The 21,353-nt window shown below is 38.2% G+C and overlaps 1 protein-coding gene across 2 annotated transcripts in view; it reads right to left on the bottom strand.

The window, feature by feature from the left end:
• The window catches only part of LOC126253321 (uncharacterized), a 94,069-nt gene that overhangs the window by 56,992 nt on the left and 15,724 nt on the right, over positions 1–21,353 (bottom strand). For both annotated transcript variants that reach the window (XM_049954576.1, XM_049954577.1), the window contains exons 3-6: positions 10,248–10,321; positions 8,594–8,705; positions 8,444–8,506; positions 68–231 (exon numbers count right to left, since the gene is read on the bottom strand). In XM_049954576.1, the coding sequence (XP_049810533.1) occupies positions 68–231; positions 8,444–8,506; positions 8,594–8,705; positions 10,248–10,321 (413 nt within the window). The remainder of the gene's footprint in view (positions 1–67; positions 232–8,443; positions 8,507–8,593; positions 8,706–10,247; positions 10,322–21,353) is intronic.

Genomic DNA, 21,353 nt, shown 5'->3' with positions numbered 1-21,353 from the left:
GATGATTAAGTTTCTATTTACTTCTAAATTTAATTCAGCATATCCATAATTAATGGCCTAAACATACCGAAGTGATGCTTCAGCAGAACCTGCAGCAGATCGGAGTTCCTGCGCTAGCCTCTGTGCTTGTTCCTCCGTGCTGAGAAAACTAGAGCTGCCAGCACTGGCTGCTGCCGCACCACCACCGTACCTCAGCTCCCGGTTCTCTTGCCTCAACTGCAGAATCTCATCCTACAAAACACGATCAGTTTACTTCACTGAACTTCCTCACATAAAAGCAATAGTAGCCATTGAGATGACTGCATAAATAATGCATAGGAAAATATCATCAACTAATTTAAATATACTTATAAGAGGTAGGTATGCATTAAATGCAATTGTTAAAAAGAACAACAGTGTCAAAAGAGACTGCTGATTTCACTATGTGGCTCAGAGAACTCAAGTGTTCACCAAAACCATGATGGGAACTATATAAATGGAACATTGTGGTCTAGCAAGCTGTTATTACTAAATCTCTTGTACGTGAGGTCTGTACAAATGAGAGGCTTCATCATAGTGGGCAGCACAAAACTTCAACTGTCAATGAATGAACATATGTAATTTAGTCTGACAATTTCATTTGTACACTGTTCCTTATTGTATGATGAATCGAATATCAGGGAAAACATAGTATCTGGACCATGTTATTTCCAGTGTGAAGCTGTAGTAGTAGTAGTAGTAGTAGTAGTAGTAGTAGTAGTAGCAGCAGCAGCAGCATCATAACGGTGGCCCTGAACTGATTTGGGCATACGTATTACGTTCTTCCATTGGTGCCTATTTCCACTTTGAAGGAAATGATAAATAGGAAGGCACATTATCTTCTCCTCTATAACACCTCAGCAACTTCTTTGGATTAAAGAATTTCACATTTTTACCCCAAAAAGAGTCAGGATCTTTTGCTCACCATTTTAGAAAACCATCAATTATTTTGACTGAATGAAACAAGGAAAAACAGAAAAACGTATTGTACACTTACATACAATTATGACACAGTATAAAAACAATATTTGTAAAGATCGTATAACATGATGTATGAAAAGAAATCAATCAGGAGCGATGTTCTTATGGCTAAAATTGAATACATGCAAACAGTAAATATAACAAAAAGCAACAAATGCCTATCTGTATATTACCCAGCACAATGCAATGTGGTTGGCATAATTTTGACCTCAGGTCATTTTCAAGTACCTACATACATTCATATGCTGTTTAGTGATAGCAAAATTGAAACAGCAAATATTGCCATACTGATCTTTTGTACATGTTGTACATGCAGCACATTATTTAGTCTAGAACTTCCAAGTGCAGATACAATTAAAATGTCTCTATATTACTATGTGGCTACAATGGTGCGCAGCCGCAGCTGCCAGTCACTTATCTAATGGCTTCCAGGAGTAACAAGAATTTGACTGTCAGTATTTTGTATAATTATTGACTGAATTTAAAAATTCAAAATGCTGTCATAATCTGGACATTAAGAGGTATAATCTTGCAATAAAGGTTTAACACAATAAGACAAGTACTGAAGTAAGAAACAGTATAAGTCTTCAGGCAGCGTAACTACAGGTGCGTAAATTACCCAGACTGTATTCATCCAGCATTTGAGAATGGGAGCACCTAAGTTTCCAACAAACACATAATTTCAACCCTTTCCAAAACATTCTCTCACTGATACCACCCACAAAACAATGAATGGAAAAAATAAAGTTTACCCCTTACAACATTTTCGCTATTCATACAGTGAAACTTCGGCATGAGGCATGGCATTTTAATTTATAACTTCTTTACTACTAACTCTATTTACAACAAATTTTTCAGACAGTATCCACATTTACCATTGAATGTATCTGCAAAATTATGTCATCGTACAACACACAGTGCAGTAGATATGATGTCATAAACACAGATGCGCAGAAAACTAGCTTTTCTTAAAAAGGGGTGCAAATTATCCAGATTATGCTCACCCAGTGTTTGATAGAGAGACCAATAAATGACTTCCAACATACTTTAAACATAACATCAAACCTTTTCTAAATGTTTTAGTTAGTCTGTGGGTGAAAAATCTGAAACTAATAAAACCATCATAATTAGTGTGTTGAATCTTCAACCATAAAGGTTTTACATGTTTAATGTCAAATACTTAGTGCATTAACCACCAGTATGTAAAGTAATCAGGAAGGTGTTTTGTACATGGCAGTCTGATTCTTTTAAAAAACTGGGGGTTAGGGTTAGTGGTTCCAACTGACAACATTGGTGTGATGGTGCATGAGGAGGTTAAAATTGAATTTAATAATTAAACATATACTCCCTGTTGAAAATAAACTACAAACTGAAAGTTAAAGATGGTATGGAGTCATTAATGAAATTCGTGACACCTATGGGCTAGAGTTCAAAGAAAACCATCAGTTATTTGACTTTATTAATGAGAAGATTCATTGCTTGAACATAATGTCCTGGTCAGTCTTTATATCTGAGCAAAGCTCCAGTATTCAGTTTTAAAGCTGATTTTAGGAAATGAAACAAAGAAAACTTTCTGACTCTATACAGGGTCCCCAACCTTGATTCACAAAGTAACTTAATAAGTGACCGTCCACTCTGAAAGTTAGCGCTTCACCCTGCAACTAACAGGACCCCAATCAAGACAAACAAACGAGTTTAAAAATATAGAGACTTACATAGTTGTGAACATGTTGAACACCATAGTGAGGTTGAATCTGAACTATGTCAGTCCATTTAGCATTTTTTTTCAGTACTGCTAACAATAGTGGTCTCATAAGGAATGGGACACATGCACATCTTTCACAACAGTTGGGCAAAGATCTGACTTTGGAAGGAGTCACCACATTATTCATCTGGACTGATACAGAAACCATACAATTTGAGATGAGCAATTGTAGATGCTGCATGTAGTGGTTTTCAACTACTGCATTAATACAACTATTTCCTCATTTCCTGTTTTCTTGAGGAAGACATTCCTCCCTTTAGTGCAGGTTTTTATTTTTCTGATGTATGACGACTTGAAACTCTTCCCAGGTAATCAGCTGGGTGTTGCCATGTGGATGGAACGATATTTCAGCAAGATCACTTGTTGCCATCCTCAGAACCGGCTCAAAGGTGGATGTAAGTCAACTTGCCAAAATATTGGTCCATCTCACAGACAAAATTTCTCTCTCTCTCTCTCTCTCTCTCTCTGCCCCCCCCCCCCCCCCCCCCCCCAAAATCACTTTCTTCTTCTGCATGGGGGCACAGGCCTCTCTACAGACATGTCTGCTTCTCAAGTGTTCCTCTATATGGTGAGTAGCTGTCTTTTCTCATACTATGGTCTCTAAATGTACCACAATTACATGCAACATGCTACACTGCATCAGGATTATAAGATTTTATAATAGAAGATTTTGAGACACTGACTTGAGATTTGAGTAAAGGACCAGGTAATGATAGTTTGGGGAGGAGGCAACTGACTGGCCAGCCAAGAATGGAGTATCAGGAGTGACTAGGATAAGCTAGATGCTGCAATCTCACACATAAATGTGGGATTTACTAAGGTTCCACAACAGCACGATCTACTCTGTATGGACAAAGCGGCGTAAGGTGTCACTCGCATTGATTCTGTGCCAGTTGCTGTTACTGGGAAATGAGACACAGCTTACAACTTAGTAAGCAGAAAAATATAGTTAACTGAATGGACAGTTGAAAATACAAGGGAGGTACTGTCGCCACTGATAGAATCTCTGTTATTAAGGGCATGAGAGTAAGCCTTTCAAACATAGGTATCTCATTAAAACTGGTTTAAAATAGCTAAAGATGGATGAAGTGCCACACACAAAAGAAACTCATCTGAATAAGCTTATTGTGATATAGCACAATGTTGGAGAACTAAACAACACAGTTAAAACAGATTCAAAATCTGCTGAAACTCTTAGTTGATGCTCAGGTCAACAATTGTAAGCCTGGGCCTGTGAACTGCTGGCACTGGATTACAGTATACAGATCTCCACTGTGAAACTTCCAGATATTATTTCAAAAATTTGAGTTATTATTCTGTCACCCAGCAGACAAAAGAAAGTAGACAATAAATCAATAGACTAATAGACAATGTTTTTGTTGGGGAACACCTAATTTATGACATAAGTGCTTATCCAGTAGCGACTGACCTTTCTGATCATGATGCACACTTAGCCATAATAAGTAACTGATTACATGGATATCATGCAACCAGTTACAGTAATTAATGAGCAGTCATCAGAAAGTTTCCAGGCAGGCTTATGGGAAACTGACTGAAGCGATGTATGTAATGATAATGTGATATATCAGTTCCAAATTTAATGTATTTATAGATGAGTTTCTATAATTCTTTAACAACTGGAATAAATCAAATATCATGTACAAGGAAAAGCAAATTGTTTGAAATGGTTAGAACAAACCGAGACATAGGGCCAATTAAATATTTCAAGCAATGTTTTGCTGATGTCAGGAAATTGATTAAAAATTTCCAAAAAGGTCTGTATAAAGTTGGGAATTAATAGTTCAGATAATAAAATGAAATCTATATGGGCAATATTTAAGAGAGAAATGAGGAATCCAGTTAAATGTTTTAAAGAAAACAACCAAACAGTAAATAACAGCAGCCAAGTAGCTAACATATTTAATAATCACTTCCTGGAAGATTGGCATGAGAAGTTCTCATTTAACTGGACAGGAAAATAAACAAACACAAGAAAAATCTACTCACCAAGTGACGGCAGGGGAAGACACACATAAAAGGTATTACAGTTTGCTATCTTTCAGAGCCCGTGGCTCCTTCTGGCAGAAGACTTGATGGGGAAGGAAAAAGGGTGAAGGAAAAGGACTGGTGAGGTTTAGGAAAAGAGGTTGAGTTCGGAAAAAAATCACCCAGAACCTCGAGTCAGGGAAGACTTACTAGATGGGACGAGAACAAACGACTGATTCATATGTGATTAACAAGCAGGAGTGAGATTATGAAGTGAAAATTGTAAAGAATAGCCTGTCCTACAAGAGCCTATCATCACATTGTGGCTGTTTTTTGAAATTGCGTAATTGAGCTCTGCTGCTACAAAAGTAACAGAAATTAGATGTATGGCAACTGCTTATAGGATGGAAATAAGAAATAAAAGAACTGTAATTTTAAAGTTCCATTAGAAAAGCAGATGTCTGGTGGTGAAAAATAAATTGGGCAGGCACTTTGCATCGCACTGTCACTTGAGCTGAACAATAAAATGTGTTGGCACAGTGGAGCCTTATTTTATGTCAGTCAAACCTTACAGGATCACCAACCTCATATTCGCAGCCACATCCAGAACGTGCTTCAGCAACTGCACTAAAGATATGGTCGCAGCAACACAAAGTCACTAAGTATATGACCCTTGAGTGCAGCTTACGTGGTCATAGCCAGAAGCTAAGGGCAGAAAGAGACTTCTGCTTTACCTGGATCTTGCAAATATTCAAGAATTCCCACAGATGGCAAGTTTTCAAATAACATTACAACAAATGCGCAGTGCCCATCTGTGAAGTTTCAGTCACTGACCATAGGTAACAATTTTATAAAATGGGTTATAAAATCATTTTATAAAATGATAAAATCAACATTATCCTTTAATTTTTAACAACAGAACACTTATTGCCGATCCGCAGATAATCCATGGATAGCCACAACCACGAATGCTTTTATCTGCTAATTATAGAAGTGTTGTAATCAGGCCTAACATTTGAAAATGTAAGTAATATGTTCTAGAAAATTGATGACTAATTCTCTGCAAACGGATGCTCACTGAATTTATATAAAACACTGTACATGCAATTCAGAACTGGTCAAGGACTGACTACATGGTTAGAAATAATGCACAAAGGGAAATCAATAAATGAAACAAAATAATATAAAGTGTAGTAGAAACATGTTTAGCTCTTAAACATGTTTGATAGATGCTCGGCACATATAAGACTGACATGTATTTGACAAACTAGGGCTTGGATACAAACAAGACAGGTCACTACATGCTTAGCAGCTGCAATCCATCCCACACACAAATTTTTGGTGGTGAATTTGAAAAATGTAGTACATCTATATTTTGGGCATCGCTGAGAAGTCCATTGTAGATTATACATCTCATTGTGTTAATTATTAGAGCTTGATTAGGATCTGAACTGGAAATCATATTACTGATTTTATTAAATGTTTAAACCTCGTAACTTTTTAGTTTAGGGTAATATGTGATACTGGAGATGAAAATATCAAAAATTTTGATTACTTTTCATATTTTCATTCACATATGTCTTGTGGTAATATATTATCAGTTAACATGACCCACCTGGACAGTCAATGTGCATTAAAGGACTACTACTGGGATGAGGTGGTGTGCTGGGTCTGAATTGAACCCGCTCGGTAGATTAACGATGTGGGGGTTGGTGTGCTGACCAGCCTGGCTGTGGCTTTTAGACAGTTTCCCATGACCCACTAGGTGAATAACAGGCTGGTACCCAAGCCCACCTCAGCTACACAATTCGCAAACATTTAGAGAACTTTTGCTCATTTTCACACGAATAACACTACATGTAGACACATGTAGACAGTTTGGGTACACATATTCCATTCAGAGGAGGTGAGGGGATAATGGGGTGGCGAAAGGAAGGGCATCTGACCACCTCTTAAATTAATCATGCCAAATCCGTTCATAGCCATGCTGACCCTATGCCAATGTGAGACAAAGGCACAAGAAAAAGAAGAAGAAATCTGGGATAACATGTCCCTGAAGAGAGAAGTGTTTTGCAAGGCATTAATGTGTGGTAGTAAGTACTGATTCGTCATGTATTCCATCATTCAATACTCTGAATATTCAGAGTAATAAGCTTTTCACACATAACAATTAACTCAAACTATTTATTGCACGTAATACTTACCAATGGCCACAAATGATGTATATAAAAATATGCCTTTTCTTCTTGTTCCTATATTTAGCACTAACTTCCAACAATCACAATACTCCATTCAGCACTCTAGTCTTGGTTCACCATTAAGCAGAAAATGATTAATGTAAATTTATGCTTTCTTCTTATTTGCTTGATATTCAGGCTATTTTGATAGCTTCTGACCACAATCTATTTCATTATTCATGCTCTCTCCATTCAACTCCCTCTTAATGTACTCCAAAGAACTCTGAAGACACAGATATCTTACTATTTTAACATTACAGTTTGTTGCACAGAAGCATGTATAAGGATAATATGTGGTGTCCCCTGCAGAGTCTCTTGTAAACAGCTCTTTAAATGGTTACACCCGCCTTTTGCAGCAAAGCAAGTCCGCTATTGCTGAACATTGTATTTCTACTGGACATTCAATGGAGTATGAGAAAACAATGATTTTGTCTACAGCAACGTCTTTCTGGGACTCCATTATTAAAGAATCCGTAGAGATACGACTGGTGGAAAATCTGTTAAACCGTGACAGCGGCTACCAGCTGGACAGTGCATGGAATCCCATCATCTCCACGATTTGCTCAAATCGAAGACGACAGAGTGCGTCGACGGCCGTGGCAAACAGCAACGCAGAGGGCGACTGAATGCCGCTATTCCACCAGCTAGGGCGCTGCCGGCGGGCAGTGTTGGTTCAACTATCAAGTTTTCGACGCATGTGCAGAATAGTTACAGTACGGTATATATTGCGGAGCGGAGAACTTTATCGCCAGTCTGCGACGGCTCACCTGAAGATGACCGGCAGGTGCCCAGTTGAAATATTGTGCGAAGTATTGAACGACGACCGGCTGCAAGCCCGAAATTTGTTTGAACAGCTCTTTAAATGGTTGGGCACACTGACTTCAGCCTTACAGAACATTAACTTCCTTATGAAGTTTGTTGAAAACATCAAACACAGGTTGAAAACAACAGTAACATTTGTAAATATGAAGGAGAAATACTTTACATTATACACCCTCAGCCTTAGCATGGAAAAGAAATGAAAGATGTATTCAACAAAAAGTTTCAACCAACTATACCGTGATGTAAACAATTTACTGGATGGCAATATTAGAGAGAAATTTAAAATGGTAGATGTAAGTGGGGAAAAAACTTAACAAATCATGTAAGTGTTAAGTATGTTCCAATATTATTTACCGATAAAGTTTACTATGATTGTAAAACAGACTCGTTATACACTATAGCAAAAGGTCACAACTAAAATAATAGAAAATGTAAATAACTAACCAATCAAAATGTATGCATAATACAACTTTTACAATTATATCTGATGATGCTTAGGAATAAAGACAAACTTTTTTTTTAAAAAAAATACACACTTGTTATTGTTGCAAAAAATGTTGTTGACACCATCCATTTATTTGAAATACAATTTCTTACTAGAACTGTCAGTTTATCTTATGATATTGAAACTTACCTGTAGGGATTTATTTTCTTGTTTCAGTCTTGATACAGCATTCTCAGCAGCAACAGCTCTCCTCTAGAAGAAGATGGATTAAAAAGTATGTGAAGCATTTTCCAACAGTAATAATTTGTAACATCATCCAAAAAGAGAAAAATCTTGTACCGTAGTTCTTTTCAAGTCATCTTCCACCTGTTCAATAGCCTTTTCCAATGAAGCATTGCCTTCAGCTTCATTTGATTGCATAGCCTGCAGCTCCTTCTCCAATGTCTGAACCCTAACAATAAAAACATAAATAGACATTATTTAAATTTGCCCACAGCCAGCATGGTGAAAAAAGGTATTATACTCTTAAAGTCAGTATCTTAGACATGATTATCAAAATATTATTAAAATATGCAAAATCAGAAGACTTTCTTCACACTGTTTATCACAGACTACCTGTATGAACAGGGATTTCTATTTTCCCAGATTTCATGAGCCTATATCTTCACCAACATTGAACACAAGTACACAATTTTACCACCACTGCAAAGAGTGGAGCTCCAATATCGAGTTGATTGTTTGCACATACTACCTTGTAGGAAATGGGTATACTATTGTTGAGGCTGGGGTTACTGTCAATGACTGTAACTGGAGTGTACTTCAAAAAATGTGAAAAGAGAATGTAGTTTTAGTTCAACAGGCACTTATATGGCAATTTGGACACAATACCTCTGTTTGTAATATGAACAACAAAATGATATGAACAATTTCGCAACACCTGATACACATGTAACATGGAGACCTTGTGGGGCTTTGTTTTTAAACCGTACCATGAATGAGATCAGTTCTGGAAACAAAACTGCAACTTATGAATCAATAATGTGCTTCCTTCCTGTCACAGGATTCACATGTTAAAATTCAATAATACTCATATGAATTTAAAAACCATTAGGTAAACTCATTGATATATATATATGTGTTGTTTACCACCTTAAGTGTATGCTTCTACACTATACACTAAGTTACTGGCTGGTTCCTTGATTAAAAATGGATGAGCTTGTTACTTTATTACACACCAAATCTACCTCACAACAGTGTCGTTGGATTTTGGATGAGGTCCAAAGAAGTCAACTAAAGAATAGGGACAACAACAACAATGACAATAATAATAATGATAGTGAAAACAACAACAACAACAACAATAATAATAATAATAATAATAATAATAATGAAATTTCAGAATACATGCTGCTGCATTTCAGATACCATTACTGACAAATGAAATCAATATCCACAGACAGTCATCATTTAGCCAATGAAGGAAATAAATTCCACATATAAGTTCACACTTAGGTTTATGCTCTTAATTCAGATTTCTCTGTAGATCACGGTGTAACATATTTAACTCTTTTACATAACTAAAATTAACATTAAAGGTACAATCCAGAGAGAAATAAATATGTCACAATTTTTTCATACTGAATAAACATGAGAACCCAGAATGAGATTTTCACTCTGCAGTGGAGTGTGCGCTGATATGAGAATGTAGGAACTGTTGTGAAAGTAACCAGAATTTAAAAGCAGCAATGTTAATCGTAATTTATATCCTAAGCATTCCCTGTTCAAATCTAATGTACTGATTGCATTAACTGATCAAGGAAGGGATATTTAACTTCCACACAACCATCACTGCCTTCAACTTTAACAGTAGGATAACAAATTCAATAGATGCTCTCTGAAACAGAAAGCTCTTTTCTAGTGCACTAGCAAATGAATGTACAAGTTTGTTTACTTTTCACAAATGCAAGTCAGGTAAACATACATACATATTTACCTCCGTGTCTGTTCCAAGAGCTGTCTCCTTGACGCTTCTATTTCCCTCTGGAGCCTCTCATTTTCTAATTGCAACTGCAATTGAGACAAGTTTGAACATAAGTCAAATATATTCACATTGAAAGAGAAGATATAATGACTTTTATTAAACAAAACTATAATTTACCTGAAAAATGCAAAATAAATAAATAAATAAATTTGGCACACACAGAGGAACACAAAATTATGATTAGTAAGACATTTCCAGAAAAATATTTAATAACATACCACAAATTAAACTGAAACTTCTAAAATCTAATACTGTCACACCACTGGACAGAAGAAAGCTTTGCCAGAAGAAAAAAATTCTTGGCACATCCTAACACAGCTTTATTGCAGATGCATACCAACACAAATGGAGTGCCTCTTCTTTCTACACATTTTCCATCAACACAAATACATTACCTCCAACAGTTAGGAAGGAAAAACTTGGCTGCCTGTGGTAGCCAATAACTCGTGCACTGTCAACCATCTAAATCTACATCAGCATCTAAACTCTGAAAACCATCTTGGGGTGCATGGCAGAGGGTACATCCCACTGTACCAGTTATTGGCGTTTCTTCCCGTTCCATTCGCGTATGGAGTGCGGGAAAAATGATTCATCAAATGTCTCTGTGTGCAGTAATTATTCTGATCTTATCCGCATGATCCCTGCATGAGCGATACGTAGGGGTTTGTCATATATCCCTAGAGTAATCATTTAAAGTTGGTTCTTGAAACTTTGTTAGCTAATAGACGGCTAGTTTACTTCTGTCTTTTAGAGTCTGCCAGTTCAGTTCCTTCAGTATCTCTGTGACACTCTCCCATGGATTAAACAAACCTGCGACCATTTGAGCTGCATTTATTTGTATACACTCAATATCTCCTGTTAGTTCTATCTGGTATGGGTCCCAACACTTGAGCAATACTCTAGAACCAGTTGCACGAGTGATTGGTAAACAATCTCTTTTGCAGACTGATTGCACTTCCCCAGTATTCTACCAATAAACCAAAGTCTACTTGTATACGTTGATCGATTCGAACAATGACTAAGTGATGTTATAGTCACAGGATACTACAATTTTTCATTTTGTGAAGTACAAAATTTTACATTCCTGAACATTTAGAGCGAGTTGCCAATCTCTGCACCATGCTGAAATCTTATTAAGATCTGACTGAATGTTTATGCAGATCCTCTCAGCTAGTAGTTCATTATAGACAATGGCAACATCTGCAAAAAGTTTGATTTTACTATTAAAATTGTTTGAGTTCAGAATATGTTCTAAGATTCAACAACAAATTGAGGTCAAGAATACTGGACAGCAGTATTTGGGATCACTTCTACTACCCTTCTTATAGATGGGTGTGACCTGTGCCTTTTTCCATGGACTGGGCACGAGTTTATTTGTTCGAGGGATCTATGACAAATTATAGATAGAAGAGGTGCTAACTCAACTGCACATTTAGTATAGAATCTGAAATGGATTCCATCAGGGCCTCGATCTTTGTTCAATTTTAACAATTTCAGCTGTTTCTCAACATCACTTACATAATACTTATTTCATTCACCTTTTCAGTGGTACAAAGATTAAATTGGGGCAATTTTCCTGGGTTTCCCTTTGTAAAGGATCATTTAAAAATGGAGTTAAGCATATCAGCTTTCACTTTGCTACCCTCAATTCCAGTTCATCTGCTAGGGACTGGTCACTAATTTTGGTGCCACTAACAGCCTTTACATACAACCAGAATTTCTTTGGGTTCTGTGAAAGATCACTTGACAATATTCTGCTATGGTAGTCATTAAAGGAGTCACACATTGCTCTTTTGACAGCCAAATGTGATTCATTCAGCATCTCTCTACCTATAGCCCTACACTCTATTTTACACCTATTCTCAGTAATCTCTGTTTCTTTAGAAGTTTCTTTACAATGACTGTGTATCAAGGAGGTTCCCTCCCATTATGAACTGTTCTACCAGGTACATGTCTATACAGTGCATGGTCAACAATTCTTTTAAACTTGAGCCAAAGTTTCTCTACATGCTCCTGACCTGTGCTGAACATTTCGAGTTCCTCATTGAGACATGACACTACTGATTTTTTTTTTCTCTAGTTCACTGAACATATACATCTTCCTGCTTGTCTGCGTAGTCTTTTCTACTTTGATAGTCACTATTGCCACAACTGCATCATGGTCACTGATGCCAGTTTTGATCTGGACATCCTCAAAGATGTCACGTCTATTTGTTGCCATTAGATCCAACGTATTTCCATCATGAGTGGGGTTCCTAACTAACTGTTCCAGGTAGTTTTTAGAGAAGGCATTTAGATGTAGATGTAATGATTCACAGGATGTCTTATCATGCCAACCACTAACAAAATCGTAATTTTCCCAATTAATTGTTGGACGATTAAAGTCTCCATCGATGATTACAGTATGATTGGGGAAGTTGACATACAAGTGAATGAGGTTTTTAGTTTCATCAGGAGACAAGTCTGGTAGGCGATAGAAGGATCCAATTATCATTTTATGCCCACATCCGATACTAAGTCTTTCCCAAACAATCTCACATACAGCTTCAATTTCTATCTCAGTGGATTTAACTTTCTTGTCTACTGTGACAAATACATCACCTCCATTTCCCATTTGCTCATCCTTACGATATACACTTCAGTTTTACTCAAAAATCTCACTGATATCAATTTCAGGTTTCAACCAGCTTTCTGTACCTAGTATTCTGTGAGCTTTTCACGAGTGCTTCAAATTCTGGCACTTTGTGGTGAACGCTTTGGCACTTTTCCATTAGGATTTTGAAACTCTCGCCTGTTGGAGGCATTTCTTTAGATCTTACATTGATACTTCTGGGTTTCCTACAGCTATTGTTATCTGGATTGGATGGAGAGTTGCGTAATATAAGAAACCCTTGTGTGCACCCCACATACAGTCAACTATCCGAGTAACCGTCTCTAATGTGTAATGCACACCTGACCCATTTAGGGGGACCTTACAGAACCTTATGGCCCAAGTCCAGGAAGACACAGCTTAGCTCGTCACAGAACCTTCGAAGTCACTGGTTCAGTCCTTTCACTCGACTCAGAACCAAAGGGCCACAATCAGTTTTGGGGACAATGCTGCAACTTGTGAGCTTCATTGAAACCCCACATGCAAGGCCGGCCTTCACAACCTTCTCTGCCAGTTGCTGAAATGTGGACCAAACATTTAGTAATTACATGGGGACTAATTTGTACTATAAGGAGGGTGTTCAAGAGATTACCAGCAAAGCTATATGAGGCCATGTTTGGTTGTAAACAATGGTAGGTCTGAGTACCTCAAATCTACTCAGAGAGGTTATGGATAACATAGTGACAGATGAAGATCTTGAAAAATTTGAACAAGAACTGGAGGATGCTATAAATGCAGGAACTCCCCCCAATAACAAAGCTGTTGCTATGACAGTGGAACTATCGGAATCTACACACCAATTGTCTGACAATAACAGTGCAAAAATAACATGTGTAGTGTCTCAAAAACAGTGTAGAGCAGCACACTGTTGTGCATAATGCATCGAAGATGTCCGTTTAATTTGTGGAATAAATAACAAAGTGGACAAAAGGTATGGAAAGAAATTACTAGCAGTCTACATCAAAATAAACAAGAAAGCAGGAAAAAGGGGTCAGGATCTCCTGTCAGTTTGCAAATACAAGGTGTGAAAATACTTAAAAATTCAGATGCAAAGTTCCCACCAGCAAAAGATGGTGACAGTATTCGAGTCTATATACAAGATGTTGACATAGGCACGGTGATTCCAGAACATTCTTACAGTTGTCATGAATGTCAAGGGTGCTTTCTATGGGGTAGGAATGAAGAATCGTGTTCAAGAAGTGAGTTTTTCTTTCTGCACAGGAAACTGCTCATGCTGGAATTGGTGGTTACAGAAGTAATATCATTACAAACTATCTCTTCCTACAAATCACTGACTGGTGGCCAAGGGTACAAGGCTCTGTGCAAGGACTTCGAACTGCCTTCTCTACTCTGTGTACATAGTGTTCCTCTTGGCACTACTAAACGTGCACCAAATCACTGCAAATGTAGAAATAAGACACTATTGTACAGTTCCAAATGTCATGAAAGTTTATCTTTTTGTAATAAGTGATGACGAATTGTAACAAATCAGATTGATAACGTGAATGGATTATATAAAGTTTGAAATCATATAAACTCATCCAATACTGAAATAGTTGTGCAATTCCCAAATGTCATAAAAGTTCATATTGTTGTTTAAGGGGCTCCGGAAAGGCTCAAAATCATGAAAAGTTCAATTTTTACTTTTTTGCGTTTTCTGAATCTGCAGACTATTACCTTTTAATAGATATATAATTTATTCAATTCCGAAGACTACAACTATTTTTAAATTTTTTTTTGAAATGTGTTCTACATGGGCGTGACCCACTGTGGCGCTGTTAAACTGCTGTCAAATAGTGTTATTATTAACGTCCGTGTTCATCAGGTACATTTTAGTGATGTGAGATAAAGTATGTGTTGTGGCTAACCTGTGATGGTTCAATATATATCACTGGTGTGATTGTCGATTGTTTCATGTTTATTTACTCTGTCGTTATCTCGAAAATATTTGTAATTAATTCTGTTTTTTGAGTCTCTGTTTGGTTGAAGTATAATAATGAGTAAAAGTAAAGTTATTACAAATCCTCTGAAGGCTTTTGAGAAAAGGAGAAATGTTGGAAAGCCAAAGGTATGTGTTATTACTGTAAACAATAAAGACGATGAAAATCCCCAACATAGCTTGTGTCCCAAAGAAGAAGACAGTTGGTGTAAATATAACAAAGGATTGCTAACTGGTGAAGTGTACACTCATAAGCATAGTCTGCCTCATGCAATAATGGAGGTGATAAAACCTATTTTCAGAGACTTAGCAGCACCTGAACTGTTGAAATAGTGTATTCACGGAAAAACTCAAAACCCCAATGAAAGTGTAAATAGTGTTATATGGTTGAGAATCCCCAAGACTGTATTTGTTGGAATAGAAACACTTCACTTTGGTGTGTATGATGCTGTTGCGACTTTCAATGATGGCAACATTGTAAGGTGCAAGGTATTTAGAAATATGGGAATGAAGATAGGTTCTAACATGATACGAGCGATGCTTGCTTTAGACAAGGAACGCCTTCGGGCTGCAGACAGGGCTGTAAAGAGTCTAGAAATACAAGCAAGAGTAAACAGGAGGAGGAACAAGAGGAAGCTGGAGGAGGAGTTTGCAGAGGATGAAGATAATCCATCCTATGGACCTGCAATGCACTAAAAAGTTAATCCAATCTTTGTCGCTCGATTCCCAAAACTTTTATTTTCTCATACTAATTACATGTTTTCTAAGGATCTTCCAAACATATTTGTTTCAAACTTTCAGTAAATGTTACACAGTACCTTCTGCATAATTTAACACAGCCTTTTTCCAAAAAAACTGTATATTTTTGAATATATAAATAAAAAATTGCAAAAAATGTTGTGATTTTCATTACAATTGAAAAAAAATCATCTTTAATAACTGAACTAAAATTTAGTAAAATCCCTGTGTTAAGTTGTAGCCCATATTCCAATAAATAATCTGTAACAAGTTCAACTTCCTACCTCAAATACTTTGTGAGGAAAGATGTAATTTATAAGCGTTATTTTAACATTGCAAGTATAGGGCGTTCCGGAGCCCCTTAAGTGATGACAGATTGTAATAAGTGAGATTAATCAAATAATAGATTGTATAAAGTTTGAAATTATACAATTGCTCCAGATCGGCTCAACTTCTTCTTCTTCTTCTTCTTGTTCTTCTTCTTCTTCTTCAGACACTGGCCATCGGGTCCATGCCATTTCGCGAACTGGCTGGTCAAATCTCAAAATCAAGAAAAGATCATACATTGGCCAGTCAATTTACAGTGATACTGGCCATTTCCTGACTTGGTCAGCCCCTTTCTGCTTGGTCAATTTCCCACTTTGGCAGTAACATATAGTTCTCATACCCCCTTAAGAATTGGGCCAACCTTGTCAGTAACTTTCGATCCATTTGTGTAGATGCATTTCAAATTGGGGTGGTCATGGAGAACTGAATGGAACAGAGTTCTGAGAATGATGAGGTCTGTATTTTCCTTAGGGCCACAGAAGTGGATCATAAGAATCACTGGACTGAGTACACACCCTCAGGGGTACCTAGAGGAACACTACCTTCACAAATAAGAGAAGGCAGTTCGAAGACTTTGCACAGAGCCTCCACTCATACCCCAGCTGATCTACCTATTTTTGGACAATTTGTAAACAGTTTGAATTACTGGCTGTCCAGCCAATTCAACTAACATGCACCTGACAAAGTAACTGCATAGTTTACGAAGAGTTTCTGGCGTCTGACACTCAGAGGTAGGATACCATCTCCACCCACAGGCTGTCTACAGGACTTGTACGGAAGACTCCTACTGTCAAATGCACACCACTGTGGTGGGCAGGCTCTAACAAGTTCAGCACCAATGTGTTGCTTACAGGTTGGCAGCACTATTGATAGTCAAAGCAGGATAAGATCAAAGTTTTTGTACAACCGCAGAAGTACTGTGCAGTCTGCAGCCCACAAGGAGCTGCTGAGAAATCTGGTGGTGTTAAACTTCCTTACACAATTTGCCTTTGCACAAGGTAACATGCACTTTTGGCAAACATGTTAACTTATTGTCAAATAAAAGGCCAAACAATCTGAAATTTATCCAGATCCTGAAAATTGAGAGGGATAGGAAATTCTGGATAAATATGCGTAAGCTATCCTGGAGGCTCCACTCTTGCCGTATAAACAGGCTGTGATGGTGCCAGGTGGTATCTTACACCTTCTGCAGATCAAAGAACATAGTGATCATGTGTTGGCAATGCACAAAAGTATTGCACATTACAGATTCTAGATGTACCAGTTCGCCTATGGTGAGCTGGAGTGCCCAAAAGCCACTTCGAAATTGGTTGCTAACTAGTCAAAATTTGTGGGTCTTTTCCCAGTTTCAAGATAGGAATAACAATACTCTCCCACCACTAAGATGGAAATTAATCTTCTCGCCAAGAATGACAAAAACACCTGAGGATGTATTTTATCCTGTGGTTGGTACGGTGTTTAAGTACTTGACTGTGGATTTTATCAGGTCTTGACACAGTTTCTCAACACCCTGGTAAAGCACTGTGGAACTCCCATCCACTAAATGGAACATTGTACAATGAGAGACCTTTAGCACAGAAGGATATGTTGTTTTTCTCCATCAGAAATTTCCGGGTCAAGAGATTAGGATGGTAGTTACTGCATGTGGACACTTCGGCAACATGTGCTGCAAAACTTTCAGCAAGGGCATGGTGTTGTTGTGATCTTCAGTCCTGAGACTAGTCTGATGCAGCTCTCCATGCTACTCTATCCTGTGCAAGCTTCTTCATCCCCCAGTACCTACTGCAACCTACGTCCTTCTGAATCTGCTTGGTGTATTCATCTCTTTGTCTCCCTCTATGATTTTTACCCTCCACGCTGCCCTCCAATGCTAAATTTGTGATCCCTTGATGCCTCAGAACATGTCCTACCAACTGGTCCCTGGTGCCACAAACTCCTCTTCTCCCCAATTCTATTCAATACCTCCTCATTAGTTATGTGATCTACCCACCTAATGTTCAGCATTCTTCTGTAGCACCACATTTTGAAAGCTTCTATTCTCTTCTTGCCCAAACTATTTATTGTCCATGTTTCACTTACATACATGGCTACACTCCATACAAATAATTTCAGAAACGACTTCCTGACACTTAAATCTATACTCGATGTTAACAAATTTCTCTTCTTCAGAAACGCTTTCCTTGCAATTGCCAGTCTACATTTTATGTCTTCCCTACTTCGACCATCATCAGTTACTTTGCTCCCCAAATAGCAAAACTCCTTTACTACTTTAAGTGTCTCATTTCCTAATCTAATTCCCTCAGCATCACCCGACTTCATTCGATTACATTCCATTATCCTCGTTTTGCTTTTGTTGATGTTCATCTTATATCCTCCTTTTAAGACACTGTCCATTCCGTTCAACTGCTCTTCCAAGCCCTTTGCTGTCTCTGACAGAATTACAATGTCATCGGTGAACCTCAAAGTTTTTATTTATTCTCCATGGATTTTAATACCTACTCCGAATTTTTGACATGGTATCAGTACAGATGTCACCACTGCAGGAGATGCCAGAAACTGCTATGGACAGTTGGTGGCCATAAATGTGGCAGAATTTAGTCCAGTCCATACTCGAGATGGATGGGCATGGGTCTTCAAAGATGTTATGTACAGTTTCCAACATTCCTACTTCCTTCTTTTTATTAAACACCATGACTCCATTTGAAGTCTCTTGAATGTTATTGAACATTCTGTTGAAGGACAGCATTCATGTTGTTGAAGCACCCTTCTTTGCTCTCTGACTGCTGCAGCTGTTTCTTCAGACTGCCATGGCACAGGTTTCCAGCAGGGGTAACGAAGCTTGATGACTAGGGTGTCATCGTTCCTGCAGAGCATATAATCATTTTAAAGGTATCTCGTACCACTTCTTTGATGTCTGGCTCTTGACCGGCTTCAAAAGAAGCTTTGGATGTGAAACACAGCCAGCTGGCTTCCAAAAGTGACCGATGCAGTGTGTATTCCATTAGTCAGTGGTTTGAGAAAGCAAGAGTGAGACAGAAGGGGTTTCTGTTGCAGAGGTTGTCATAGACGTTCCACTGGATAACAGTTCGATGTCTATGACTGAATATTTTTCATGGGCCTTACTGAAAGGTGTTGTAGCTCCAGCAGAATTCCAGTCCTGAAAGTAACTGCTCTTATATTTGGCACCTGCTTGAAGTGTTCTTGTGGGCACTGAAGTCCCCTAGTAGGAGGAAGGGTGAAGGCAGCCATTCCATTAGCTCTACCAGCCCCTAATACGCTATGTGTCTATCTTGGTGTAGATAGATGTTACATACTGTTACCCTAATAGTCAGGTGGAGACAAATAGTCACAGCTTCTAATGCATTGTTTCATGGCACCTACTCATTTAAAGTGTGAGAATGTATGAGCACGCAGACCCGTCCAGATGCCTTATCGATGTTAATTTGGGTTTTTACAATAGGGTTTGTAATATTTAACAGCAGTATGGAATTAGGTTTCTGAGAACCTTGTCTCCTGAAATTCCACAACGACTGGAGAGAAAATCAGAGTAAATAGCAACTAACTGACAGAGTTCAGCCAGGTGGCATTGCTAGCCATTACAATCCCATTGCAGCAACATCAGATTGGGATGTGAGTAAGCAGTGAAGCAGAAATGGGAGTATGAATTACTCTGCTATTCAGTTGTGTTCCAGCTGAATTTGTGTTTCTACATTGACAATATTATGAAAGAGATAGACTGCTGCTCTCACCATACAAGGTTTGTTCACAAAATTCCAGAACATTCGCAATTTCAGAGCAATGGTGTGTTGGACCGAAATGTGATCAGCATCTCTGCAAACTCCTGTGTTTAATGTGTAACTGCTGGAAGATTCATTTCTGTATGTCTGTTAGTTATTGTTCAGTGCTGTATTGAGTGGAACACGTCTGCATTAAATTTGGTATGAAACCTGATAAAACACTTACAGACGCACACCAAATGCTGCAGGAAGCCTATGGTGATGAGTACTTAAGGTGTACTTGGTGTTACAAATGGTTCATATGGCTTAAAAATGGCCATATGGAAGTTAAAGATGACTGTTGTTCAAGACGTCCTTCAACGTCTGCTGATCACGCTCATGTCAGGGATGTCAACGAAAACGTGCGTGCCAATCAAAGACTGACAGACTGACTGAGATATTGCAGAAGACTGTAACATTTCAGTTGGATCACGTAATGAAATCCTGACACAGCATCTTGCAATGCATTGTGTCGCTGCCAAGTTCGTCCCACGGCTCATGAGTCAAGACTAGAAAGAGCTTTTGAATTGCACAAATGAGAACGAAATGTTCCTTAAGAGAACCATAATTGGTGAGGAGACATGAGTCTATGGTTATGATGTTGAAACCAAGATTCAATCTTCACAATGGGTCAGGGAAAGGTTCTCCAAGACCAAAAAATGCTCAACAGGTCAAGTCAAATGCCAATGCATGGTGATAGTTTTCTTTGATTTTTGGGGGGGGGGGGGGGGGGGGAATATGAAATCACTGTGCTGTCTCATCCTCCATATTCTCCAGACTGGCCCCTGTGGACTTTTTTTTATTTCCAAAGTTGAAAACCGTATTGGAAGGACGAAGATTTGCAGTGATAGCCGAGATAAAAGAAAATTAATGGACTGCATTTCAAGTGATCCAGTAAGAGATGTACCAAGACTGCTTCAGGAAGTAGAAATGGTGTTGGGAGGAGTGTATCAATTGCGGGGGAGAGTATTTTGAGGGAGACCATACACATTAAGTACAAGGTAAGTGCAGAAGAATTTTGTGGACAAAATTCTAGAATTTTTTGAACAGGCCTTATATAGTAGAGATGCTGAGTCACTGACAGCCACAACAGAAAGACTGCTAAACGAGTATGCTTTTGGCTAAAAGGCCTTTTTCTGGATTAGACAAAATAAAAACACACACACACACACACACACAAATGACCACTGCCTCCGGCAGCCAGAGACAAGAACTGACAAAGGACACAGAGAGAATCCAAATAATAACATTGCAGGCAGCCAGAAACATTTGTGCCGTGTGTGGGGATAATGCCATTGGACAGAGAAAGACAAAATGTTTTTTCTCATTTTAAGGGGGATCATTTTGACATTAGTGACTCTCCACTTTCAGGAATACCTTTAGAGTTGGATGAAGATCGTTCACAAACACATTAATCCAAAATGATCCACGTCAGTACACCAAGAACTGGCAATTGTAATCAACTGTGATCATTCCACCATTGTGCGGCATTTGAATGTAATGCGGAAAGTTAAAAAACTGAATGTGTGGGTATCACATGCTCTAGGCCAAAAATCACCAATATCAGTGGTCACCATACGTGTATTTCTGCTTGCTCATCATCAATTGGCTTGTGAACAACACTGACC

This window comes from Schistocerca nitens, chromosome 4 (genome assembly GCF_023898315.1).
Source record: "Schistocerca nitens isolate TAMUIC-IGC-003100 chromosome 4, iqSchNite1.1, whole genome shotgun sequence".
Classification (NCBI taxonomy): Eukaryota; Metazoa; Arthropoda; class Insecta; order Orthoptera; family Acrididae; genus Schistocerca; species Schistocerca nitens.
The sequence above is the reverse complement of the archived record's forward strand: the minus strand, read 5'-3'. Positions and strand labels throughout refer to the sequence as shown.